Source organism: Oryza glaberrima, chromosome 2 (assembly GCF_000147395.1).
Source record: "Oryza glaberrima chromosome 2, OglaRS2, whole genome shotgun sequence".
Classification (NCBI taxonomy): Eukaryota; Viridiplantae; Streptophyta; class Magnoliopsida; order Poales; family Poaceae; genus Oryza; species Oryza glaberrima.
In genome coordinates this window covers 31398822-31425029 of record NC_068327.1, presented here as the reverse complement: position 1 = coordinate 31425029, position 26208 = coordinate 31398822, and the positions used below count along the sequence as shown (strand labels likewise).

The following is a 26208-nucleotide window of genomic DNA, read 5'->3' as shown; positions in this document are numbered from 1 at the left end:
GTGCATGATGTGTGTGGTCTAGATCTATATGCTCTGATTATGAATACATCGTTATATTTGACTTTTTTTAAAAAAAAACAAGAATTCAATATTTAGGTTAGACATTTGGAAATATCATATACGAATGTTATTCCTATAGAAATGAGTATGGTCGTGATAGCATAATTTTGTTGTGTATCACAAATAACTCATAAAATAGAAGTTAGTGGAGTTCGACCGTTGTGTTGAATAGCATGTATTTCAGAGAGGGGGGTGAGTATCATTTATTCCACATCATGGATAATTCCACGATTATGGGCAACCCCGCTTCATGCACCAGGATCCTCTAACAAGATTAGGCGATAAACCGCCTACCTGGAAAGAAAAGAAAATAACATTAGCAAACTATTAGATAGTAAAAAAAATCCCATTGAAAACGATGTTTTCGATCCCTTTATACAGAGAGAGAAATCAGTGTAAAAAAATAAAGAGAGAGAAAAGTTGCTATTGCCATCCTTTTCTTTGCGTGTTTTGGTTTCTCTTAAATCCTAATGGCTATTGGACTATTATGGAACATTTTCTTTTCAAAAAATAATATACTAACTGTGTATACACATCAAAGTAACTCCAATGTAAGACTGAAATTGAACCTTGCACCAAAAGTTCAAACCGCGCATATTATGAGAATCTATAGTATATCATTAAAAAAATTGACTTCAAAAGAGAAGTGACCGTAACCAATTAAAAATATTTTTTGTCGGGTCACACAAGAGGGAGGGCAAATGTAGGTAAGATTGAGATTGACTTTATGTGGGTCCCACAAATCAATTTTCACGCTGCCACGATCTAACCGAAAATTTGTTTGCTTGGATGGACCACACATGTCGAACCAATACTAGAGTTACCCTCATAATCATAATAAGTGTGCTAGGATAAAGTGTTATTTAAGAAAGATAATTAAACGTAAATACGGACACGAGTTAAGGCTAACCATGTGGATATAAAAAACGCATGCACAAAATCATTTTATGCAAACATTTATTTGTAAGACATCCATGACACCAATTCACACACAAGTCTTCTTTCAGTCTTTACCTCCCCCATTTGGAACCTCAAACGAAGACATGCCAACTGAAAACCACAAACCATAGATCTAGAAATGTACACCTACCTTCTTTTCCCCCCCCCCACATGTATTGTTCATTTGTACGCATAGCAATACTGTCCACTAGACAAATCTCACCTGCCTCTCCATCCCATCTCCTATACAACAGTTCTAATGCACATGGCGTATTGCATGCAAAAACAAACCCATCCCACCACTCACGCCATCCATCCATCCATCCATCCACCTCTGGAGTCTTGATATGTGCACCCATCTCATCTCATCTCCTACTAGGCCAAAGCCAAACCAACCCAAACCCAAAAGGCCAAAAGCCAAGCAAGGCAACAATGCGCAAATATGCAGTGTAAAAACTGCACCACCAATCTACTCCTATTGTGCTTACTGGTTCCCATAAATAAATGCCATCCATGAGGCATAAAAGGCCAACCAAAACCAAGGAACCAACACCCCAAAGCCCCCCTCCTTTAATTTGCACCCTCCCCAAATCTCCATTGCTCCCTCTCTCTCTCTCTCTCTCTCTCTCTCTCTCTCTCTCTCTCTTTCTCTCTCATCCATCCATGAGGATCAGGAGGCGGCCTCAGTCCCTGCAGGCTCTCTCCTCCCTGCATCCCTCCTCAGATCCATCCACTGCTCCCCAGCCTCCACCAAGAAACCATGGACGTTACTGGCTCTCGGTAGACAAGGTGGATGAGGAGGAGAAGAAGTCGGAGCGGTTGCACTTGCACCCAAATGCGGATCTTGCCGACGACGACTCGTCGGCGGCGATGCGCGCGGCCGCGGCATTGCCGTTGTTCCCGCAGGTATACACTACCCCCTTTGATCCCAATCTGCTCCAACGACAGAGAAAACAAGAAACTTGCCATTATGAATGATTCTTGTTACTAGTTACTATCATCATAGGTTGCACCACACCCGTTTATGGCGGATGCCCAGATCTATCTAACTAACCCCCCCATGTTCTTGGATTAATGCCATTTTGCCAGGACAATGCGGTTGTGGAATGCAGCAAGATCAGGCCCCGTGGTGGTGCACAGCAGGGAGCAGCAGATGGTCACAGGAGGTATGTGAAGAACAACTGAAACTGGAACAGGAACAAAACAAGAAAGTGCCTCTGCTATGCTAGCTTGTGTCATTTGTGTCATTTGTGTGGGTGTGAGTGACAGTAGTAGTGGTGGTAGCGGTAATGGGGGGTAGTAATAAATGGAAAGGGAAAGCATCCAAGGGACTTTTTCTATCTTCTGGGCTTGGTTTTTACTGTTTTATACTGGGTAATGCCAGCTTGACACATGACACACATCAATCCAACCAATTTAATACACGGCCCTGCTCATGTAGGCATGTACTACTGCTACTAGTGTTCTTGGCTTCTTTACTGCTAATCCATCCAGCGCACTACTGCTCTTGCACCCTCGATCTTGGCATCTTCGATCGGCCACTTCCATGGCTGTTCTATGGCTGATTGTGTGATCGCCTCTCTTACAGCCTGTTTTTTGCTTGTCCTCTTCCATGATCGCATTGGTGCAACCGTGCAAGCCATGCTGATCGATCGGCAGACATGGACCATGTGCGTCGCGAGCGTCGTGAACTATTCCCTTGTGTTTGGCATCATAAGTTGCTGCATCTCTGATTGCATTGGGTTGGATTCATTGCTGTAGCTGCTTGTTCGTCAGATGGTTGACAGATGACTCGATGATGTTCTTGCATTTTGCAGCCTAGAGAATGGCCATTACAGCAAGCCTGATCCGGCGATCAGGAGTACTACAGGAGAGCGTCTCGTCAACGGCGTCGTCCGGGCAATGCCAGTGGCCGCGAACGCGAAGGAAGAGACCAAGAACGACGGCGGCGGCGGCGGCGGAGCCAAGAAGCGGCGTGGCCCGGCGGTGCTGATGGAGGGGTCACGTTGCAGCCGCGTGAACGGGCGCGGGTGGCGCTGCAGCCAGCCGACGCTGGTCGGCTACTCCCTCTGCGAGCACCACCTCGGCAAGGGCCGGATGCGAAGCGTCACCGGCGGCCGCGGCGGCGCCGGCCAGCTCGGCCGCACCGAGCCGAGGAAGAACACCGCCGCCGCCGCTGTCGCCGCGGCGCCCAAGGCGGCGGCGGCGGTGGCTGAGCCGCCGGTCGTGCGGCCATGCTAGACGACGCGGGATCGATCGATCGGTTCAACTGCAAGATTCTTTTGTTCTATGGTGATGGTGGTGCATATCAGGTGGTGGTGGTGGTGAATCATGAATGTGAATTCCATGTTCCGTTTTCTGTGAATTGCAAATTCCATGGCGTCTTCGTGGAAGAACTGGAAGATCACACTGCAGATGATCTGCTCTTGACCAGAGTTTCCCGTGATAGATTCCATTGATCCCCTTGCATTCCCAGGATCCAAAACCATGCAAAACAGTTGTGCACTCTCGCCGGGTGCAATGCAACCGCATTGATCTCACTGCTTATCATCGATCACCCACACGCAAAAAAGCCACAAAAAAAATTCGTGAAGTCAGAATGCATTTAGTTTGCGTCGTGCAATCGTCTCCGATCCGACATCCATGGACGTACTACAGCCACACGGATCGATCGAGCAATTACTTGCGTCAAAATTATCACCTGGAAAGCGGAAGCAACATTCCGGATAAAGCCTGAGGCGACGCAAGGCTGCCTGTCCGGGACAGACAGGGGAAGGATGTCAGTGTCAAGGCAGCACTTAGCCACTTAAGTACTCACAGTACATTGATCATAACCTCTTCTACTACTACTACTACCTCCGTCCCAAAATAAGTGCAGCCATAAGTTTCCGCGTCTAACTTTGATTGTCCGTCTTATTTGAATTTTTTTTTATAATTAATATTTTTATTGTTATGAGATGATACAACATAAATGGTACTTTACTCGTGACTTACGTTTTTTTTAAAAAAAATTTCAAATAAAACGAGCGGTCAAAGTTGGACACGAAAAACCATGACTGCACTTATTTTGGGAGGGATGGAGTAACTAACAACATGCTCTAGTCTACCAATGTTTCTAGGCTCATCAAAGCACGCTCGCCATAGCATAGGATTCGTACAAACCGTCTTCACATTAACGCTCACACACACAGACACAGTGTAGGGCAGCTTGTGCATGATCACGAGAGGCACAAAAAGAACACAGGAGATCAAGAAGAAGAAAAAAGAAAATTTAAAAAATTAGCCAGGGCAAAAAAATGATGTGTCTGTTAGATGCTTTTGGATGGTAGCACGTAGAGGAGATCCGGATGAGCTAGCAGATCTCAAAGCTGCATGTGGAGGGGAAGCTAGCTAGCCACTGTAGTAGAGCTCGATCGCCCAGTTGCCTCTTCTTGCATGGCTTCTAGCTGGAGGCAGCAATGGAACAACTAGCCAGAGAGAGTGCATGAGATCGTTGCTTGGGACAAAAAACCGTGTCAGAATGGACTTGGAGTGTGGGGAACCTACCTTATTATCTTAGCTTCATGCATGTGATTAATCGGTGATTATGTCTTAATGGAAGGAAATGCACTCTGATCCGTTCGATTTTGCAGGGGAATTATCTGTGCCGTTGATTTCAAGGGTCAATCCCTAGATAGGACAATATGGTCAGGCACTGGTGGGTCGACTGGGCTCGTCTGGGAGTGAACAGTAAAAATATAGCATTAATTTAGAGATTGAAAGTGTAACATTTTATAGCAAACGTAGTAGAGATAGATTTGTCTTGACTCCAAAATTTTCAGGAAAGCATCATTAGATTGTTATGATTGTGAGGCAACATCCAGTAAATCATTCATTTAATTTTTTTTTGAGCTTGCCAGCTATCATATAGTGTGTACTACTTGTTCAAATGACAATTCAACTTGATGAAATAAAATTGAGACCCCTATGGAACATAGAAATGGTAAAATAAGGGATTTTAGTAGGAATAATACACAATAAAATACTAAAAAACACATAAGAAACATAGAAACGGTCTTTTAAATAGATGGACAGACGATGCAAATAAAAATAGAGTTAGATAAGAGAGAAAGACTGAAAGAAAATTTCTCTAGAAGTCTACATGAGCCATTCCAAATGACTTTTATAGGATTTCAAAAGCTTCAAATATCTGTTTTAAAGAGCCAAACAGGAAATTTTCTTATAGGCACAATTTTGTTTCAAAGTCAAAGAAGGCCTGACTGTGAAGCTCACCCAGTGACCACAGCCAACTGACACATGGTTAGGTCACTGCAAAGCTAAGCAAAAAAATATCTCCACATTGCTATCCCAGAAAGGCCCTTTTAGGATAGGATAACTCATTTCTCGTCTTCACAAACGTACGTACGGTCTCACTCACTCACTCGCACCACCGGACCTCACCTGCCGCGGCCATGGAGTTGCTGCTCCTCCCTTCTCGAGGCGCCGCCACACGCCCGCTTCACCAACCGAGCCGGCGACGCGTCGCCGGCGTGTTCACCGCCCGGCCGGCGGCGGCGGCAAGCTCCAGCAACGTCGAGGTCATCGACACCACCGCTGCGGCGGCGGCGAGGGGGGACGTCGCCAAGAACCGCCAAGAATGGCGCGCGGCGGGCGGGCTCGGGCTCGGGCTCAACCTGTCGGAGGACATGAGGCGCGGGATGATGTGGCGGATGCTGGCGCCACCCGCGGCGGCGGTCGCGGCGGAGGCCGCGTTCCTGAGGGTGCTCGACGGCGCGGCGAGCGACGCGGCGCCGGCCTGGGCCGGCGCCGCGGGCTCCGCCGTGCTGTTCGCCGTGGGGCTGCTCGGTTTCCACTACGGGTTCCTGTCGTCGAGGTGGAACGCCGCGGAGAGGGGCTCGCTGGTGGGGTGGGAGCTCGCCGCTAGCCACTGGAGCGAACTGTCCATGGCCAAGCATTCCTCCATAGACGACGAAGTGGACGACGACGAGGACGAGGAGGAGGAAGACGAAGATGAGGAAGAAGTAGAAGATGAAGACACTGACTAATTAACTCGATTTCACAGCACTTTGTTCGATTAAACCATGAAATACTCAGTAAAGTGGTTTAAGACTTGTAGTCAGATATATATATTCAGATTAATAGAGATTGTAGTTGTACATGACCGTTTTATGCTAAAAGAACATTCAACTCGCAGCTGAGGGCTCCTTTGGAACGCTGAAACGTTACAAAAATCTTCACACGAGTTAGTTCGTTTCTAAAATGTTCGTAAAATTCCTCTTTCCCATAGGTCATTTCGGATACTATCTTAACATCACCACACGACTCTAAGTGTTAATCAACTGGACCGAAGAACATGACAAACATACTTACATGGTACTCCTAATTAAGATCGTGCACGTCTGGTGACCCGTGGCGTGCTGCACTTGTGAGCGGTGAGCCCCCGCCTAATCATTCAAGAACCTCGTCGACGCCGGCGTCGCCGATGAGGCGACCGTGTTCGGCGGCGAGGAGGGCGAGTTCCTGCGGGCACTCATCGACGCGTGAGGGCGAGTTCCTGCGGGCACTCATCGACGCGGACACGCGTCGTTCCTGGTCGGGACGCTGCTGGTGGCGGACGCGTCGATCAGCGACGAGGCGTGGGTCGGGCGGCGGGAGCGCGACGGGGAGCTCGCGTTCCTCGAGTCGGAGGAGGAGGTGCTGTGGCGGTGGACGGCGCGGCGCGGGTGCCGGCGAGGCGGCGCTGCGCGCGGCGGCCGCGGTGACCGGACTCGACCTGCAGCCTCCGCTCTGGGTGGCGTTCCTGCTCTTCGGCCTCCTCCTCGGCGTCCTACGGCGTGTTCTCGGCGAGCTTCGATCCGGCGGTGGAGGGATCGATCGTGGCCCGGCTGGGAGGAGTTCGTGCACACAACATTCGCCACGTCGTGCTCCGCGCCGCCGCCGCCGGCGACGGCCATGGCTACGATCACCGCGACAAGTAGAAAGATTGTTACTACATACGTATTCCAATCCAGCAAACTGTGAATCTGTGATTGCTCAGCCTAACTGTTTAGTGGTATCATCAGTTGATGAGCTGTAGTGAGTTGTGACTCGATAGTGATGTTCTTTTTGTGAAAATTAGTAGGGTTTTTGGTTGCTTTTCGGGTGTCCATGAATCATGACCCTTGTTGTTAATTGAGAGCTGCAATGCTGAGAAAAAAAAAATGCACTAGTGCTAGCGTGCCATAGGGTATACACTGTTATCTCATAAGCTGAGTAACTTGTGTAGCAACGGACAAGCGTCTCTAACCTGATCCAGGTGCTGAGGTGCAGGGTCACCAGTTTGCACAGCTACCAGCATGTAGGCGAGCAGGGATGCAGGCAATGCTTCAAGCCAAGAATGAAACAGTGGTTCATGAAAATACAGTACTCCTTTATTTCAAAATATATGATATTATTGATTTTTCATATAACGTTTGACCATTCATCTAATTAAAAATATATATAAATATTATTTATTTTGTTGTAACTTATTTTAGCATCAAATAAAACATAATCTTAACTTATACTTTTACATACTTATATTAAATTTTTTAATGAGACAAATGGTTAAACGTTGTATGCAAAGTCAATGTATCATACATTTTGAAAAGAAGGTAGTATCTGATTTAGTTCATCCAGTCTAGTCTCTGTCGCTACGAGATTAATAGAAGGGAAAATATGCAGCTAGTGAAAAATCCGTATGCGAGGGAGCTAGTTAGAGATGTACCATGCGCGACCCGTTGCGTAATGGCATGGCATGGCATTGTGTATATACAACCGTCTGAATACGACCAGTTGCATATTATACTCCTTCTAAAACTCTAGTCGTAGTGGTGAGGGGTGAATTCGTCACCACGCACAACTGACATGTGGGGACTAGAAATTGATGAATCTGTCATCACTTACTTCCACTATCAGCTGACATGTCGATGCCACTAAACAGTGAAGCACGCAGAATATTCATTCCCAAGCTATGAAAAAGAACAAAAGAATATATTCAACCTCCTTGCAATGTATGGGTATTTAGCTAGTACTATACATGAAGGGTTTGCCGCGCATGCATCAATTCATGAATATACTTGAATAGTTGAATACGAATACGTTAGCGTTTCCAAAACGTTCCTACCTCCGATCCAATACAAACTTTATCCTAGTTCCCGTATACTCCATTTGTTTCAACATATAATATGTACTAGGATATATCACATTAATCAAAGTATCTTATATTTTGGATGGAGGGAATATACATACACGAGGGCCACACCAAGCTTAACTGTAAGGCCCTGTTCTTTTTTCCAATAAAAACTAGATAAACTTTTTGATAAAAGTGATATACTTTTTAAACTGCTAAACGGTTCGTTTCGTGCGAAAACTTTCTATACGAAAGTTGTTCTAAAACATGAAATTAATCCATTTTTTAAGTTTATAATAATTAAAATTCAATTAATCATATGTTATTACCACATCGTTTTGCGTGAAACAATTAATATTTATGTTCACTTCATCTTAAGTAGATTCAAACACCACCTTAATGTGAGCATATATATGGAGGCGACACAGGTACTGGAAGCTCCGGTGGTGGATTCAGATAGTCGTTTTGTTGGTGTCATAACGTGTCTATCGGTATCATAGGATGCTAATTATGCTTAGATTATAGTGTTATAACATATGGATAAACAATTTCGCTATATGTTTTGTCGAAAGTCATCGGTGTCACCTGATACCAGCCCTTCTACTTTGGATCCGCCCCTTCAGCTCCCGTTGGGCAGTGCCCGCGCCCGTGCGGCACGTTGCGTAAAGGGAGAAGGGTGTTGGAGATGAAGCGGGACATGTACACGGGACACCATGTACGCGTGCAGAATCATGGTTTACAACCGGTTCGGCGTGTGGTCACCGCGACACCAGGGGTACCTCAAGTTCGCCAGGCTCGGCGGGGCGATCTCTCGATCCTGAACCAGAAATTTGGAGGCGCTGATAGAGCAGCACGGGCTGTTTGCTTGGGACGAGTACAATGCACGGCAAGGTGGAGTTGTTGGCTGCGCGTGAGTAGCTGCAGCGCCAGCGGCTTTTTTTCTCCGCCGCGCGCCCGCCCGCTCGGCTTGTGATTGCGAGGAGGGAAGAGATGCGGCGTGCCAAGCGACAGTGTGAGCGGGACCCCCGGCGTCTGGTGTCGTTGAAGAAGAAACTTCGGGCTCCCAGGCAGGCCCAACCGCAGCATCCGTCCCCGGCCCGTTTGCTTGCACACTTTTTACTGTTTCTTTTTCCTTTTTTTATTGAGAGGGTTGTGCTCGGATGAGTTTAGGCTGTCTTCGGCTCTTCTTCTTTTTCGCGGGCAAGCTTTCCCAAACTGCTAAAACGGTATATATTTTTTACATAAACATTCTATAGAAAAAATGTTTTAAAAAATCATACTAACTTATTTTTAAAGTTTTTTTAAGTTAATACTTAATTAATCGTGCACTAATTGGTTCCTAATCCTTACCCTAGAACACAGCGGTTTGAGGTCGTTTCAAAAGCCAAACGTACGCGTGAAAAAAAAAGAAAGAGAAAAGCAAATGCACAATTTTGGTAGGGAAGCAAAACTAAAAATGACCCTACGATCAGTATGCAGCAGGGCATATCGTACCGTTAATCTGCTCCACCGACGACGGGAACGGCGAACCGACGGCCTCCCACCCCGCCGCGACGAGAGCTTATCCATGAGACAAGCGTCTTTAACGCAACAGCTTGCCGAGCCCTGATCCAGTTGCAGGCAACCAACAAACTAACACAATTGCTTAGCAGATACGCAGGCAAGATTTCAGGCCAAGAATGAAACAGTTATTAGTGAAAAACTAGCCGTCATTATATACATGAGATGTAGTTCCTCCAGTTTGGTACTCTAGCTACCAGATCTAATTGTGGGGCAAAAAAAAAAATATTATGTAGCTCACATAGAATACATTCTGCCAAGTAAGATAGCCACAAGGATGTCAGGGCTCTAGCGCATAAAAATGTGACCAAACGTTAGCACCTTGTCGATCCAAATCATACCCGCCCATGCTGACGAGCATCACATTCACGCGCGCCACGTTCCAATGCAGAATTATAAGATTGATCGTTCAACTTCGACATCCCAGCTCGCTTCAATCGCCTATTCCGATACCTCCATGCGACTTGAATACGCGTTGCAGCAATGGTTCTCCAGTAGGGTGACTCATACCTGTTGGATGCAGTTGCAACAGTAGCGCACCAGCCTTAGTGAACATTGTCATACATATCATAGAAGATAGATATTCGGCAACTGACACAACTGAATGCATGACCTGCATGGAGCAGAGTACCGTAGTAGTTTCTAATTATCCCAAATATCCCAGCTAATAACAATTACTGTGATGCATGATGAACTCAGTTTTTTCCCAACTAACTTATGGTAAAATTAATTTAAATCAACAGATAAACCATTCATAAGCCTACACAATTCTAGTTGAATCAGAGAATTACTCTGGTGAGCATATATGATCATGTGACACTAAAGAAAAAAGTCTCCACCTGATTGCACCCTGCACTCGTGGATTGCGCAAGAATCGTGAAAATTGTGAAGTTACTTCTTCGAGATCGCTTGCCCTTAGTACAAAAGCTTCAACATTTGTTAAACATCTTACAGTACGAATAGCAACCAAACGCATACCATGGAATCTCATTCTCCCACCATCTGAAACAATAGAAATATGGAGACTTACCAAATATAAATCACAGAAAAGAGAAAACAATAAAAACACAAAATGCAAAAACTGCAGACCTCTGTTAGCTGAAGAGTGTTCCAAGTACCATGTCAGGAGCTCCTCTCCACATACATCACCTTCATGTAACGGAGCTTTGCTTCCATCTGCACTGATGCTTTCTAGCTTTCCCCTCACTATGAAGACCATTTTTTCAACTGGACCACCTTGATAAAGGATGTCACTGCCGCTAATATACAAGTTTTGTCTTAGTTTGTCACATATAGCATCCAAGATAGGCCAATCCATCAATGTGAATAATCGGACCTACAAAATAATTGTAGTCAGCATTTCCTTGAAAATTGTAGGGGTAAATCATCAGCAACCTCAAATTTTAAATGCATCATGAGCATGGAAAGTAAAAATGTGATAGAGTAACTAGTTGCAGTGCTTGCTCTCCCAGAACAGTCAGAGTCCTCATATAAACAAACCTTGTTAAGAAATCTAAAGAAATGACGGCGTATGTCCCTTTGAATATCTTCTGGTAAATTACTTAAAAGCTCCTCTTCATTCACCCCTTGGGTAGCTGCCCAGGTGAACCTTTCTGCGCGTCTAACCCTCCTGGACATTCATAAAACTATTAAGTATTACAATCTTCCAGTCCAAAAATAAAGAGGAAATCATTTGCTTGCCAACTCCAACAAATGTAAAAGTTCATGTTCTGCCTGGGGAAGTTTGTGTTCTTTGCCCATTATAGGAATACTCCAGATTTACCATTCCCTCCCTCTCCAACAAATCTTTAACTTCTGGTATGATTAAGATTGTGGAGATGAAGAAGAGAATGCAAAGAGGAAAAGCCTATTTCGAACATTTCACAAACTGACACTCATTTTTCTTAAAGACGACAGAATACACTGAGTAGCGATTGTTGGTTAGTTGCACATTTAGAGTGGCAAATACTCAATATCAATCCTTGGTGTCAAAGAAAAGATAAAATTGCACCCTTTTGGGCGAGTTAAAAATTGATTTCCTCACAAATAAACTAGTTCGAAATAATGATCCTAAAAGAATGTAGCAAACCAAAATTCAGGTATCTCATTGACATTGCCATGAGACTGTTGTGCATCTTCTGCATATGGAAACTTGGTAACTAAATTGACAATTTTCAATATCAAACAAATGATGTTTCCACTAAATCTGTTTCCTCAAAATATATCATACATTCGTTTTACCCACAAAACAAAATGAGATCTGTAACACAGATCATAGCTTGCATGAGATTCCACTTATAAGATGATTTATCAAGAAAAGCAGCCTGATAACTGTTGAATATGTACACGTTTTTCTTCTTCTGAATAATAGGAGCCACATAAACAATAAAAAGTAAGACAAAGCAAAAAAAACAACAACATATTAATAGTCTGAATTAATAAATGGTTGCGATTTGCAACAAGATTAAGGAATATATGATGTTATTTTTTAAAGAAAAGATTAGTAAAATTTTGTTTAGAAGTTATGTAGATTAACCTTCTTAAATCTTCTGGCAGGCGTCTATGGCTCATCCACTGTTCAACATCACGCCTCCTAAGTTGCATTTCTAGTCTCCTATCCAAAAAAAGAAGAAGAGAGAATCAGGACTAGATATTTTTTCTGTTAGCTGGTACAGCTTATATCTATATAGAGGTGTCAATTCCTGATGTGTATTAACACAACAATTAGAGGTCCATCTCAGGATTGTAAGGTAGACAATATTGCACAATAAACACTAGCAAATTTTGCATGTATAACCACGTACCGTCTTCCAAGAGCTTGGAGAAAATTTTGCATGTTCCCAATAAGTAATGCGAAAAGCAACAGCCCCAAACCAATAATAGCCATAGTAAACAGGACTTCCCATGCAAAATAACTTGGGACAAGATTACCAGCTAGCGTACTTATTTGCTGACGTCAAACCAAAATAACATCAGTAAAGGGTAGTCAAAATTGTACAGTGTTAGCATGGATGCTGTAATCACGTATAGAAACCTTATACATCAAATGGAACAAATGAGACACAACTTAAGTACAAGAATATAAGGAACAAAAGTCAAATACCTGGAAACCCCAAAATAATGAATATATATAACGTTTAACAGCATTGTCCTCTGTAGTTAGCAAAACAGCCTGTTCATAAATCCCATAGTGGAAACCGTTGTCTCCAGTGTCGAAACAAGCTGTTGAGGCTGAATCATTAAACCACTGCTGTCTGCTTAGTTGATTCTGCTTCCCAATATTAATGCCACGTCCACAATCTATAAAACCATCACAAGATGGAATTTTTGATGCAGAACAAGCATTCCGTAGGCATTGGTTGACCCTCTGTCAAATGAAAATAAAAGGAATAATAACATCATGAACCTCTACTTTAGTTAACATCTCCTGAGTAGCTTGATATGATCAAGTCCTCTATTAAAAATACCAAAGGAGTCGTGAACAACTTAAAAGGAGCAGGTGAATATAGCAATTTACAATCACCCCTTTTAACACAAGGAAATCAAATGTGCATCGTTGTAACAATAGAGGTTGTACAGCTCTTAGCCTCCATGGCAGCTGTATCTGTTGTACTAGTTTGAACCTCTTCTCAATCTTAATAAACTTCGGCCGCGTATCTTACGCCGGCCCGGCGAAAAACACAAGGAAATCAGCATGTATACAATAAAATGCAATCTAAATGAAAACAACAAATTAAACAGAAGATATGTTTTCTCCGTATCAATAATAAAGCAATAATAAAGCACACATTGTCATGGCATAGTTCTCCAAATATAAGGAAACAGTTAATAATATGACATTCAATTTGTTGGAATTTGTAAAATGCCACTCGAGTCAGTGTTGCATCCATAAAATGCATTTCTTAATTTAATTCCTTGTTCTTTGCTGATTACGAGCCATATGAAAAGAAAAGCATGCCTACCCCACTGTCTATCACCATTTCTCTTCATCCCAAAATTCCAACAGTTTCCAAACAATTGCTCTCCACCTCTGGTGGCCTAGACTCTGACAGGCTCCATCAGCCATTGAGTTATAAAACCCCTCTAGTCTGCAACCAATTCTGAGACCTCTGACATGGCTGGCCACAACAGTAGCGAGGTGAATTTTTCAGATTTTGGTCCTTTTGAAAAACTTATTTCGCAAATAGACCCTTGGAAAAACTTATCCCAGAAATGGTCCTTTTTGGGGCGCCAGAGTGGCTGGCGCCGTCCCCCTGCCGACGTGGCGGGGCGATGCTGAGGTAGCTAGGGGGAGCGCGCCAGAGTGGCTGGCGGCCCCCCCCCCCCCCCCCCCCCGAAATTTTTTATTTTTCTTTTATTTTTTTGATATTTTTTTTCACGCTTAGGGACACATAAGAACCCACCATAGAAAAAATGAACTCAAATGGACGTAATATGTGACCCGTAGAATTTTTCCTCTCCTCTCCTCTCTCTCCGAACTAGTGCAGAGGAGAGAGATGTGCAACTTTTTATTTTTATTTTATTTTTTTGATATTTTTTTCACACTTAGGAACTCACAAGAACCAACCATATAAAAAATAAACTCAAACGGACAAAATATGTGGCCTGTGGAATTTTCCAAAGCTCTACCGAGAAACTTCTCTCCTCGAAAACACAATCTTGCAAGCAGAATTTGGAGGTTTTAATATCGCCGAACCCGGCGAAGCGGGGGAGAATCGGATGTAACATTTTCTGTAGATGTCCGTGGATATATTATTTGCCTGATTCCGAGTCCGTATGAGAAAATTACGCCTATTTTAATAAATGACATTTTGTCCGTTTCGGTAGAGTTTTGGAAAATTCTACAAGTCACATTTTGTCCGTTTGAGTTTATTTTTTATATGGTTGGTTCCTATGTTCTCCTAAGTGTGAAAAGAATATCAAAAAAATGAAATAAAAATAAAAAAATTGCATCTCTCTGTACTGTTTAACTTATGGCTATCATTTCATGTGGTTATATTTTGAATTAGATTAAGTAATTTCATATAGTGATAGAGTGCATTATGTATAACATGCTAATCAAAGGGTTTTACTAAAGGAGTTATGGTCTAATTTTAGTGAAGGTGCAAAGTAGACTAAGTGGTATGCTAGCTATTTTCAGACTTAGCTAAGTGGTAGTTCGAGTTTAAATTTGGTTGTATCGTGATCCTAAGTGTGAAAAAACATCTGAAAAAATAAAACAAAAATGACACCGTTGCAACTCCATACAGAGAAATAGGAATGGAGGTGAGGGGTGGGCCACTCCCTCGGGCGCTCCTGCCACGTCGGTTCGCGTGTGCCACGGTGGCAGGAGGACGGCGCCAGAGAGGCTGGCGCCGTCCCGTTGGATGACGGCGCCAGCCACTCTGACGCCCCAAAAAGGACCATTTCTGGGATAAGTTTTTTCAGGGGTCTATTTGCGAAATAAGTTTTTCAAAAGGACCAAAATGTGAAAAATCCAGGCGAGTGATGACGATGAAGCTTGAGCAGGTTGAGATAGCACTACAAGTCAACCATTGCAATGTGTGTGATGACGATGAAGCTTGAGCAGGTGGCAACAATGATGAGGGAGAGGGAACAGTCGTACTGCTGCTCTTTGTGAGGGGGTAAAGGAGAATGGAGAAATAAGAAGGCAACGGGAGGGCATACTGGTAAGTTTCAATATTTGAGTGGATGCAAAGGTTGATTTGAGTGGTTTCCCTATTTCAACATTTAAGTGACACTATCAATTTCCCCAGATGAAAAACTACTGGTTCAACATGAATAAACACAATATTTTTGTGCAGAAAACTGAAATAGAAGCTGAACTAACCTGCAATCCAAATAGGTACCAACATGAACCAACAACATGTCCCGCCAAAACAAACATTAGAAGGTTAATCACAAAGTTAGCCCACGCTGACTCGAATATGAATCCATTGGCAGATGAGTCAGACTGACCACCAAGCAATGGTACAAATCTGATGATGCGGGGAACATACTGAAGAAGAACAGTGATACGCAATAAATTCTTAGCATAGTTTGCAGTTGATAACCCAACATATTTAGGGATGACCAGCAATATCATCACCTTTATCAAGGAACAGAAGACAAAAAAAAAGTATTAGCCAATAAGATATAAAAAGGTGTAAATTGTTTCGATGAATATCCTTTATTAATAGGGTTAGAAAAAAATGCAATTCTGATTTACATAAGCAACTGGGGCAATAAATAGATAAAGGGCATCAGTGCAATCAGATCAAATGATGCTCATACTGACAATATTGATGGCAAACAGAACAGAAAGTAACAAAGAACTGCCAGCCTAGCTAAGGTGTTCCTCTGCATGATCAATTTCATGAGACTCATCCTCAATCTGCTAAGGTCACAAGTATGGAATAATCAATTAGTCATTATCATGCCCAAGATCCATAGTATTTTCAATGCTAAACAGCAACTTCTTTTTGACTTCTTGTCAATTTCTAGTTGGCTTAAATACATTGGCAAATACTCTGAGACCAACAAGAAACTACCAAAATAAACCTGAAAGGTTCAATAGCATATATTTTCAACGGGGACTTGAACCAATACTCCTTAGATGAAGCTTATGTATTTTAAAGTACATCAATAGTGGAGATCACAAGTTTATAGCTTAAAAGGATAATGTGGTCTATTGTGCACGTGAAGAGAACTGAAAGAAATGCTCTTGATCTGTTCATGATAGGTCCATAACACTAGCTACATAGGGCAATGAATTTGCTGTGTGCATGAAAAAGATGAACATGGATCACTAGCACTTGCCAATCGCAAGCATTCAGCTGTGGCCACCGGTCCACAAAGCCATGGCAGATGCAAAGTAATAAGCCAAGCAAACAAGAAAAGCAATTTTCAACAGCTGGATGGATAGCTGGGACCTCCTAACTCCTATGCTGCTTGTGCCAGGTCTCCAACATACTCTCCAGGATGTATAGTGCGTTCCCAGTAGCTAACTCTTTTATTTGTTTGACCTACCCTAAAAAATAATTATCATAACCCTAAGAACAAGTTTGCCTTCTGCTACCGACTTGAAGAGGAGTACCAAAGCAATATAAAAATATAAATAGAATGATAAAGGAAAACTTCAGCCTAGATAATAAGTCATCCATCAGGGATAAAGAAGAAAAATGAAGCTTAATGTCAAAATTTAGCCACATCAACTCAGAAGGATAAAACAAGTTACCTGAGGGAGTGGAAGCACAACGAAGAAGTCGAGTAAAAAATATCCACGAAGATAATGGACAGCAATTTTCTTTGGCTCGTCTACTAAATCTCCAGCTCCCACTACTCGCGATTCTGGAGCTACATAAGCCAGTCTGAACTGAAAGAGAAATGCAAAAAATAAGACGGTCAAAAGTTGATAATATGTTTTCTTGGGGTTAAAACTGGACAGGAACAAATAGATGCAAAATAAAATAAAATACAAGATATGATAAATCAAACTAAAACATGATACCAGAATGGAGTCAAAGCATGACAAACCATTACAATTAACAAACAAAGGGTAAAAAGATATCACAACTATTTGATCATGGAGATCACACAATGCATTACTGTTAGTTACTAAAACATGATACCAGGACACAAGAATATTGAACCTGAGCGGCTGAGCCTTTTCTCACATATTGTCAACAGATAAAAAGTGCAAGTTATACTCACAAAAAACCAGTATCTAATTTGGCATTTTTAGAAGAAAACTACTGATCACTCAACAAATATACTTGTCCTAATATGCATACCAAAGAACCAAAATATAATCAAACTGCCTTCCATCTGATGCCTTAGTGACCATGTTATTTATGAAAGAATTTTATAAAATGTGGAACCATACCCTATCATGGAACATGAATTATAGAACCTTCTATAGAATAGCAAAAGCAATGATGTACTGACCTGAAGAAGCATGTGTAGAAAATAAATAGCATCAGTCACGCTTCTCACAACTGCAAGTGCTGTAGCAAAATGCCAGTTCAACACAATGCACTTGTTATCCTGCATAAAAAAAAAGGGAACAAAAGTAAGTGCAGGTCAGCTTTGATCTTCGGAGTATCTGAGATTTTCGGAATTTCCAAAAAGCACTGCTTCCGCATCTACTTAAAAGTTTTAATCGCCTATTCCTTCCCCCCTCCCCTTTTAGGCTTATTTGACCCTTTCAATCCATTACACAAGATATCAACACTTAGAACAGTTAACCGATAGGAGAATAGAATGCTGCAACAGGAGTAAGAAAAATTACACAAGATTAGCTCACAAACTCACAAACAAGGTGCAACAACAAATGAAGTGTACAAGAAAGTTGTAGGCTTTTGACAGATGGATATGAAATAGCATCTTCAAGTGAACTAGTTACCTTTTGAACTGATAATAGGAAGAAAAATAGTGGGTCAATGAATATGGCAACCAGGCATGATATCACAAAGAACTGATTCCATTGCTGAACAACTTTTGCATGTGGGTTCATAACTGGAATGCGTGAAAGGAAACGCTCAATTTCCTTCTTCCATCCACCACCATGCTCACAAAGAAAATTATGGAACTTCAAGAGAGCAAAAGAAAACAGATTAGATTATTCAATACAACAATACCACAGTCAGTAACTTTAAGCGCTCTTAAGAAGTGCTTTGATCATTATGTTGAAGAAATCTAACTAGACAAAAAAAAAAAAACTAAGAACCAAGGTACTAAATTGCATTCACAATGGCCACAATTGCAGCCGCAATAACAATAGCGGGGTACTTCCGCTACAGCGCTACCTCCAGCAATATTGGCTGTTATTTTCCATTGAAGATTGAAATAGAAATTTTGATGCTTAAAATTGAGTTATCTGTAGCCAAATGTTGATTGCTTACTAGGAGATTTTTATATAAGAAGAAGATAAATATCAACTAATATTACCTCTCATCTATGTAGAGGTGCATTCTATACTCTGTTTTTTTTTTTTTTTGCCTTTTATCTTTTATGTTTCTTTTAGACTTGTGTTCTCTACTTTATAATTCAGAAGTATTAGGCTTCTCGAATCCAGATCACTTATGATGATTGTGAAGTATGTATCAATACTATGCTATTTTACTAGAAAAATGTTGCGCAATCCAGCCACAACTATCAGGTTCAGATAAAATCATATAGTTTTAATGTTTTGTTCATTCCTACAAAAAGAGGGAAGTAAGACCACCTTACTGTCCAATGTACTTGATCCTCTGTGAAAATGCCTTTTGTTTTTACAAGCAGGAGGGCAGTTGACACAATCAGGATCGTCACATTGTCCCAAAGGTCCAGACATCATCAAATGTTCATTCTTTGGAACATTCCCACTATAAGACCACCTGTTTCCTCCAATTTCTTCTGGCATTATCGCATGTGGCTTGTTGACTTGTTTTCCTTGTGGAGGTCGAGGAGGCATATCTGGTGTATTTGTAAATGGAATGCCCGCTGCTGCAGTTTGTGTTGGTGGCTGAACAAACAGAGGACCAGTATGGGGTACAAATGTGTCTTCTTCGTATTCATCATCCCTAACTGGTATGCACATTGATGTACTTCTAGGAGGAAACGTTGGTAGCTCAACATTTCTTAGTAGCATAGGAATATCATCTCTCTCCTGGTCAGACATTTCTTAACCCTGAAATCAACATCCATTGTAATAGAAAATCAAGTTCAATGACACAAGCAAGAAAGTTTGCATACTTTTGTATAAAAAAACATTATCTATCTTCAGAGAGTAACGACTCCAATCAATATCAATACTCATGTTGGAATTATATTTGTAGCACAATGTCAGCATAACAATAACGAAAATTTTCAGAACATTTTCAGGAATGTAAAAACACATTACTGAATGCCAGTGTTTGAAACAACCACCTTAGATGGAAATATAAAGTTATTAACCTATAATGGCCACTAGAATGATACAGCATGAAAATACACTCTGCGGTAGAGAATCCACATGTAGATTGGCCAAACAAAATCAGCCCCTGTTGTGTCAGTAACCTGCTGCATATCTAACAATGGTGACAAGCCTATCACAATCAAGTGTTCACCTGATTAGGTCCCCAACTTACAGAACCAATTACATCTGTAGGAGTCCCCCAAAGAACAGAGAACCTGAAATGAGATAAAGACATTTTGCACTTGTTATAGAAGGGAAACCTATAGCATTACTGAATACGGACTGCTGAATTGGAACTAAGAAGTGCAAACCAATGAAGACAGCAAATACAGCTGCAACAACTTTAAGACTAGTTGTGTCCAATACTCCAATGTATGAGATGAACGAAGAGAGAAAATAACTAATAAATAGTTTAATATAAAAAGGGGTATATATCACTTGAACTTGCACATTGTGATATATACCAATAGAAAGCCTTTGGTTCTCTCAAAATACCACTGAAATAGTGTGCTCTTCCTCAATCTGAATCTACCGTTCTCCTCTGATGGAGGTTCGATTGACCCTTGAAGATTGAAGCCAAGCAGCCAGGGCAGGCGTGTGGTAGCCTCCAGGGCATCGTCAGTGCCCTCCTTAAGCAGCTTGAGCAATGGCGGCACCTGGCTGCAGCGAGCAAGCTACACTAGGTTGGCGGTGGAGTCATCTAATCAAGGGCAAAACATTGGTTCATTCATCCTCGCCGCCGCCACTCATTTGCTACACCCCCATTGCTTCAGTGGAATCATCTATCTTATCATCAAAATCACCAAACACCAGCAAAACATTGCACTTCACCAAATCTAACACCCAGATTCGCATACAAAAAAAACAATTCAATTACTTCCAGGAAAACCACGAACTCATCGGCTTCCAAATCAAAGTAGGACTCGAAGCAACGAGGCGGCGACCTCAGGGAAGACAAAGACGGCGGCGGGAGGTGGCTACCCTGGCTGAACGCGAGGGCACGCACCGCCGCCAACAAAAAAAAATCCCATAAAAATCGCCTCTCCGACTCCTCTGGAAGCATCAAACCCCTACTCCCCCACTCTACCACATCGCCGCGGAAAAGCGCAGAAAAAAATGAACAAAAAAATGAAGAGAAATCGAACTAACCCGACGTGTTCTTCTTCTTCCTCCTCGAGACGTCGGGAGATTGCACCGATCAACAGCGGCCAACCACAATCGCTTTCAGAACTTGTGCGCGATTTGGACACTGGAGCGAGATAGCGAACTATTTTTTTTTCCACTTCTCCTTTCCTTTTTCTTTTCTTTTTGATTTTTAATCCCTTCCTCTTGTGGCTTCCACGCCAAGGACCAGGAGGAGAGAAAGCGAGTGGACACGGGGGCAAAGAGTCAAAACGACGTCTCCTTTTCTCTCACTGACACGGGGCACGTGAGGTGGGGCCCGCTGCTCAGTAGATGGCGCGTGGGGCCCACCAGGCACCAGGTGGGTTTTGGACTGTAGCTGCTGCCCCGACGCGCTGCTCGCTGCCCCACTCTCTCCCCATTCCCCTCCTCGCCGCCGCCGCCGCCGCCGCGTGGATGGCCGGAGTTTCCGCCGCCTCCGCCGCCGGGAAGATCGGGAGCTTCCTCTCCAAGAGGCCGTACGCGCCGCCGTCCTGGGCCTCGCACCTGTCCCCCGCCCCCTCGCAGACCTTCTCGCTCGGCCATGTGAGTTTGTTTCCCTAAGTCCACCGCTTGATCGTTGATCCTAACGGCCGCACTTGTTCTTATCGGTGGATTCGATTCGAAGTAGTTTTGAATTGATTAGGAGGATCGATTCCGGGAAACTCACGGTTTAATTTCTAATTGAAACAGTTCCCGACGCCGATCCACAAGTGGAATCTGCCCAATTTGCCGAATGGCACGGAGGTGTGGATCAAGGTTAGAGATAAGCAACAGTTTGCTGTATCAATGAATAGATATGATTCAGCCCCGCAAAAAAAGAAAGAAGAAAAGAATTGATATGATTCAGGGAATATGTTCCATTTACTCTATCAATGAATAGATATATGATTCAGGGTAGAGTAGTTTGTTTATGGAGTTTGGCTTCTGACACGAGAGTTTGGGGGAAATTGCAGCGAGACGACATCTCAGGCATGCAGTTGAGCGGGAACAAGGTCCGGAAGCTCGAGTTCCTGATGGCGGATGCCGTCGCGCAGGGTGCTGACTGCGTTATAACTGTAGGTGGCATCCAGAGCAATCACTGCCGTGCCACCGCAGTGGCTGCAAAGTATATAAATCTTGATTGTTATCTGATACTGCGCACATCCAAGGTGATCTTTGTACTTATGACTTATGAGGTTATTAAATCATTAAATTGATATGATATCGTGTGGTAGCATATTTGGGCTAACCTAGTTTTGGTGGGGCATGTTCACATTCAGCTTCTTGTGGATAAGGACCCTGGTTTGGTTGGGAATCTCCTTGTTGAGAGATTGGTGGGAGCGCATATTGATCTTGTTTCAAAAGAAGAATATGGAAAAATTGGCAGTGTGGTATGCTCTTTTCGATGATGTGCTATTCTTGCTTTTATTATTATTTTCATAATTCCATCGGGCCATGTGTAGCAAAGGAACTTTTTATATTTTGGTGTTATACTGATACTTGATATCCATACTCAAGTAGTTATTAAAGGGGCTAAAGGTCCAATCAAGTAATGCGTCCTGCAGTATATGTCTGCATCATACAATTAGCATGGTCATTTTTTCCCTATTCTGAGGAAAGATCATGATTATATTGCCTATTCTTTGAATATGTATGTAGATAAACTGGTAAAGTGGCATTGCCTATTAAAATATCTGAGTGATCTTTTTCTTGTTAGAACTTCTTTATTCATATTGATATTGCTTAAAAGTCCCTAAGCCTAGTATGGATTTATTTGGTTCAGGCTTTAGCGGACTTGCTGAAAAAGAAGCTTTTGGAAGAAGGCCGAAAACCATATGTTATTCCTGTTGGTGGATCAAACTCTCTAGGAACTTGGTATTGTTTTCTGTTCAATCCTAACTATTGAACCATTTTTGCATTTTCAATTTCTTTGTGCGTTTATAGCATACTTTGAATATTCCTCAGGGACTATTATTATTCATGGATTGGTGTTTGCCATCAGTCTATCAGAAAAGAAGAGATTAGTTTGTATTTGAATAAACATTAGGGCATCACTTTTTTTTGGCAAATTTCTATTGGTCAATATACTATGTTGGACCTGGAATGTTGGAATTGTCTAAGGCCCTAGGCTCTGAATCTAGTGGATCTCATGCAACACTAGAAGATCCGGTTCTATCTTGTGTGGTGGCTAACAAGCGGAGCATAGCTGAAGGACAAATGTAGTGTATTCTATCCACATTTAATCAACAACATTGAATAGAATATAAGATTACTGTAAAGAGAAGGTTTGCACTTCAAAGTTCAAACAGGTCTCAGAATTTGTGAAAGTGATACCCGATTGTTGAAACTTGACCTATCTTTGTAACTTGTATTGTTTCCTTTTTCTTTTTGGAAATCAGAACTTGTTTTGTTTCTTGATAGGGGATATATAGAAGCAATAAGGGAGATTGAACATCAAATTCAGATATCAGGTGATGTTCAGTTTGACGACATTGTTGTTGCATGTGGCAGGTATTTTGTCAATACGCACCATTCTTTACTTTTAAGGGGTACTTATGTACTCACTTGTTATTGCGTCATGCCTAGTTCCTGAAAGTAGCAATTGCTGCTTTATGACTTGAATGATTTTTAAATTTATGCAGCGGTGGAACCATTGCTGGTCTTGCTTTAGGATCAAAATTGAGTAGCTTAAAGGCAAAAGTATGCACTTTCTTTGATTGTTTTCTATCCTGCTGAAATTGTTCGACTAATTATCCATTTTTAGGATAGGTCCATGCTTTCTCTGTTTGTGATGATCCTGGATATTTCCATTCCTATGTTCAAGACCTGATTGATGGACTTCATTCTGATTTGCGTTCACATGATTTAGTCAACATTGAAAATGTAAGTACATTTTTAAAGTTCTATATTTGATATTTAAATGGTATTGAAGAGTGGACTTACATCCTCTAATTATGACATTGTTATGCGCGTATCAGTATATAACATAATTGTTCTGAAACTAGTTTATTCATTTCATTGTTCCAATTTTATGGTGCAACTCTAATTGATGATATTTCCTGCTAATGTGCATTGGTAGAATTTTGTGAACATTTGACTTGATTACCTGCAACTGCCGCTTCACAGGCTAAGGGCTTAGGTTATGCCATGAACACAGCTGAGGAGCTTAAGTTTGTTAAAGATATAGCTACAGCAACAGGCATTGTCCTTGATCCAGTCTACAGGTACAATATATTCCTTTTGTTGAAACATTAATCCCAAGAAACACCTTTTGCATGTAACTCTAATTTTACAACCAGTATACTTGCCATTTGTCGAAAAGTATAAAAAGTTTTGTTCTGTTAGACTAATATTGAAGGTCATCACAAGTTCATGATAGACTGGCCATATCATTGCCTAAAGATATATGCTTCATATTTCTGCAGTGGAAAGGCAGCATATGGAATGCTGAAAGACATGGGTGCTAATCCAGCTAAGTGGGAAGGGCGAAAAATTCTTTTTGTACATACAGGTGGTCTTCTTGGTTTGTATGATAAGGTTGATGAGTTATCATCTTTGAGTGGGAGTTGGCGCAGAATGGATCTTGAAGAATCTGTTCCACGCAAAGATGGAACTGGTAAGATGTTCTGATTGCTATGCTCCAAAATTGCTTCCATTGTTGTTAGAGGTTTCAGACATCTCATTGTCTAAAAAGAGTATTCGCCTCAATTTGTACGACAAAATTCAAAGCAGATGGTTAATGTAAAACACTGTTTGTTATATTTAAAGAATAAAGCATATATTTCTGCCATTTGGAAATAAAGGTTTATATACATTTGATGTACTGCCAGGCACCTTTTCTATTATCTTTGCTTATGTAAGATTGTTTTATTTTATAAAAAAGAAAATCAGATATGCCATTTCTGTTACAAAGACCTGCCTAAGCAAAAAACTGTTCTTAGGGCCCCTGTCGTATACATAAAGCAAGCACACCATTGGCAATCTTTAACATTCACCATTAAACAGTAGTAATGAACTATACATAGGAAGTAACAGAAGGAAATACACCGAAGATTCAACTTAATAACATTCCAATAGCATGGAAAAGCTAAGTGCAGGAGCCAGAGACCAATCCTTGCAATGGCACCAATTCAGATGAAGGTTCTCTGCTAAAAGATGGATGAACAGCAAAACAAGCCCAGCATTCCAATTTCCAGCAGTCCCATGTAGCATAGAATCAGGCATTTGACCCGGTTGGTGCACGCACCACAGTAACCGGGCAGGTTGCATTGTTGACAACATAGTTGCTAACACTTCCAAGTAGGGCCCTGCATTGAGGTAAAAACCATTGATTCACACGCAATTTAACTGAGAAGAGGTTTAGATCAAAGAATGAAAAAGGTTTAAATGCTAACCTTTTCAAGGGTCCTAGTCCCCTGCAACCAAGAACAAAGGTATTCACCTTGAGATCGTCTACTGCCTCACAGAGTTTCTCCCTTGCATCACCCCAGTAAACTTTTGCCAGTACTTCAACCTGATCCAGCCAATATGGAATCAGTGTTTTGCTTTGAATTACATTTGGATCAATGTTTCTTTTTAGTTTGATTACATTTGAATCAACCTTCCCTTCTAGTTTTTACAGTCCCATCACAGGTAATTCATGAAGAATTCAGAGAAGGATGCAGAATCATTACCTGCTTGGACTTGGATTCAGCTTGCAGGATCTCCAGTACCTCCTTATCGGGGTTGATCCCATACCTCGCCTGCACGTTCATCTCCATAAACTCCAGCAGAGGAATCAAAGCTACACAAAGTCAAAAACCAACGGTAAATCAGATGCAAAACCTGTCAATCTTTTCTGAACCAGAATTTGCTGAACAAGAGAAGAAACTGAAAAGGCAAAAGAAAAAAAAATGCAATGCCCCTACATACGTGAGCCGGTGCTCTTCCAGAGCTCCTTGTGGCTGGCATCTGCTCCTTTGGGAAGGACATGGACGAGGATGATCCGGTCGCCGGCCTTCACCAGGTTATCCACCGCCCACTTCGCCGCGGCCTTGCTCGACGGCGAGTAGTCCATGCCGAGCCCAATGGTTCGCTTCTCAGCCGCCATGGCAATGGGTAAACGAAGGTGGTGAAGCTGTCGAAGTAAACACCTAAAGAAAAGAGAGGTATTTGTGGTGCTATCTCTGGGTTAGGCTTGTAGCACAAGTACTCCTATTTAAGGACGTCGTTGAACAGCAACAGAAATAGGGTGACATATCGCCTGTTGATAGCGAACTTGTAGACTAGGTTGCCTTTATTCCTTGTGCAAACTGCCTTTTCTCCTTTACATGGCCGATCGGCCGTTCGCCAGATAGGCAGCCATGATGGTGCTTCTCTCTCCAGAAGGCTCTTTAATCATCTGGAAAGACGAAGAATATTTTCGTCCAAGCTCAGTACAAGTATGGCTTTGATCTGTGGC

The 26208-nt window shown here is 42.2% G+C and overlaps 5 protein-coding genes across 7 annotated transcripts; 3 read left to right on the top strand and 2 right to left on the bottom strand.

Moving 5' to 3' along the window:
- Positions 1–1380: 1380 nt before the first annotated feature.
- Positions 1381–3903, top strand: LOC127761916 (uncharacterized). The gene is made up of 3 exons (XM_052286247.1): positions 1381–1905; positions 2089–2165; positions 2817–3903. Exons 1-3 carry the CDS (start codon positions 1504–1506, stop codon positions 3238–3240), a joined length of 903 nt encoding a protein of 300 aa, XP_052142207.1. The 5' UTR covers positions 1381–1503; the 3' UTR covers positions 3241–3903.
- Positions 3904–5346: 1443 nt separating this feature from the next.
- LOC127763673 (uncharacterized) lies at positions 5347–6155 on the top strand. Its single transcript, XM_052288448.1, has one exon. The coding sequence runs from the start codon at positions 5451–5453 to the stop codon at positions 6042–6044; it is 594 nt and encodes a 197-aa protein (XP_052144408.1). The 5' UTR covers positions 5347–5450; the 3' UTR covers positions 6045–6155.
- A 3572-nt stretch (positions 6156–9727) lies between these two features.
- On the bottom strand, positions 9728–20959 carry LOC127761151 (probable cyclic nucleotide-gated ion channel 20, chloroplastic). 2 transcript variants are annotated; one of them, XM_052285392.1, is made up of 14 exons: positions 20775–20959; positions 19777–19840; positions 18915–19358; positions 18093–18278; positions 17636–17734; positions 16926–17063; positions 15540–15707; positions 12813–13076; positions 12514–12659; positions 12246–12323; positions 11210–11339; positions 10799–11045; positions 10549–10711; positions 9728–10219 (listed from the first exon to the last, which is right to left on the bottom strand). In XM_052285392.1, exons 3-14 carry the CDS (start codon positions 19347–19349, stop codon positions 10045–10047), a joined length of 2229 nt encoding a protein of 742 aa, XP_052141352.1. In that variant the 5' UTR covers positions 19350–19358; positions 19777–19840; positions 20775–20959; the 3' UTR covers positions 9728–10044. The 2 variants fall into 2 exon arrangements, with proteins under 2 accessions (XP_052141352.1, XP_052141351.1); XM_052285391.1 differs by having other exon boundaries at positions 9740–10219; positions 15540–15797; positions 20775–20958.
- A 106-nt stretch (positions 20960–21065) lies between these two features.
- On the top strand, positions 21066–25426 carry LOC127761152 (putative D-cysteine desulfhydrase 1, mitochondrial). Of its 2 annotated transcripts, XM_052285394.1 has the most exons (11): positions 21066–21332; positions 21480–21545; positions 21743–21937; positions 22049–22159; positions 22552–22643; positions 23190–23279; positions 23411–23468; positions 23538–23651; positions 23895–23992; positions 24194–24384; positions 25401–25426. In XM_052285394.1, exons 1-11 carry the CDS (start codon positions 21081–21083, stop codon positions 25409–25411), a joined length of 1278 nt encoding a protein of 425 aa, XP_052141354.1. In that variant the 5' UTR covers positions 21066–21080; the 3' UTR covers positions 25412–25426. The 2 variants fall into 2 exon arrangements, with proteins under 2 accessions (XP_052141354.1, XP_052141353.1); XM_052285393.1 differs by lacking the exon at positions 25401–25426 and having other exon boundaries at positions 24194–24558.
- On the bottom strand, positions 24723–25965 carry LOC127761153 (universal stress protein PHOS32). Its single transcript, XM_052285395.1, has 4 exons — positions 25680–25965; positions 25442–25551; positions 25163–25281; positions 24723–25075 (listed from the first exon to the last, which is right to left on the bottom strand). The coding sequence occupies exons 1-4, from the start codon at positions 25855–25857 to the stop codon at positions 24985–24987; spliced, it is 498 nt and encodes a 165-aa protein (XP_052141355.1). The 5' UTR covers positions 25858–25965; the 3' UTR covers positions 24723–24984.
- Between the last annotated feature and the right edge of the window lie 243 nt (positions 25966–26208).

Coding starts and splice junctions, on each gene's coding strand:
- LOC127761153 (XM_052285395.1), bottom strand. CDS start 25,857: ATGGCGGCTGAGAAGCGAACCATTGGGCTCGGCATGGACTACTCGCCG. Junction 25,282..25,441: donor CTGAATCCAAGTCCAAGCAG/GTAATGATTCTG, acceptor TGGCTGGATCAG/GTTGAAGTACTGGCAAAAGT. Junction 25,076..25,162: donor GGACTAGGACCCTTGAAAAG/GTTAGCATTTAA, acceptor ACCTCAATGCAG/GGCCCTACTTGGAAGTGTTA.
- LOC127763673 (XM_052288448.1), top strand. CDS start 5,451: ATGGAGTTGCTGCTCCTCCCTTCTCGAGGCGCCGCCACACGCCCGCTT.
- LOC127761152 (XM_052285393.1), top strand. CDS start 21,081: ATGGCGCGTGGGGCCCACCAGGCACCAGGTGGGTTTTGGACTGTAGCT. Junction 23,652..23,894: donor ATTTAGTCAACATTGAAAAT/GTAAGTACATTT, acceptor GCCGCTTCACAG/GCTAAGGGCTTAGGTTATGC. Junction 23,993..24,193: donor GTCCTTGATCCAGTCTACAG/GTACAATATATT, acceptor ATATTTCTGCAG/TGGAAAGGCAGCATATGGAA.
- LOC127761151 (XM_052285391.1), bottom strand. CDS start 19,349: ATGTCTGACCAGGAGAGAGATGATATTCCTATGCTACTAAGAAATGTT. Junction 18,279..18,914: donor CAAGTACATTGGACAGTAAG/GTGGTCTTACTT, acceptor GCTCTCTTGAAG/TTCCATAATTTTCTTTGTGA. Junction 11,340..12,245: donor CTGCCAGAAGATTTAAGAAG/GTTAATCTACAT, acceptor ATGAATGTCCAG/GAGGGTTAGACGCGCAGAAA.
- LOC127761916 (XM_052286247.1), top strand. CDS start 1,504: ATGCCATCCATGAGGCATAAAAGGCCAACCAAAACCAAGGAACCAACA. Junction 1,906..2,088: donor CATTGCCGTTGTTCCCGCAG/GTATACACTACC, acceptor CCATTTTGCCAG/GACAATGCGGTTGTGGAATG. Junction 2,166..2,816: donor GCAGCAGATGGTCACAGGAG/GTATGTGAAGAA, acceptor TGCATTTTGCAG/CCTAGAGAATGGCCATTACA.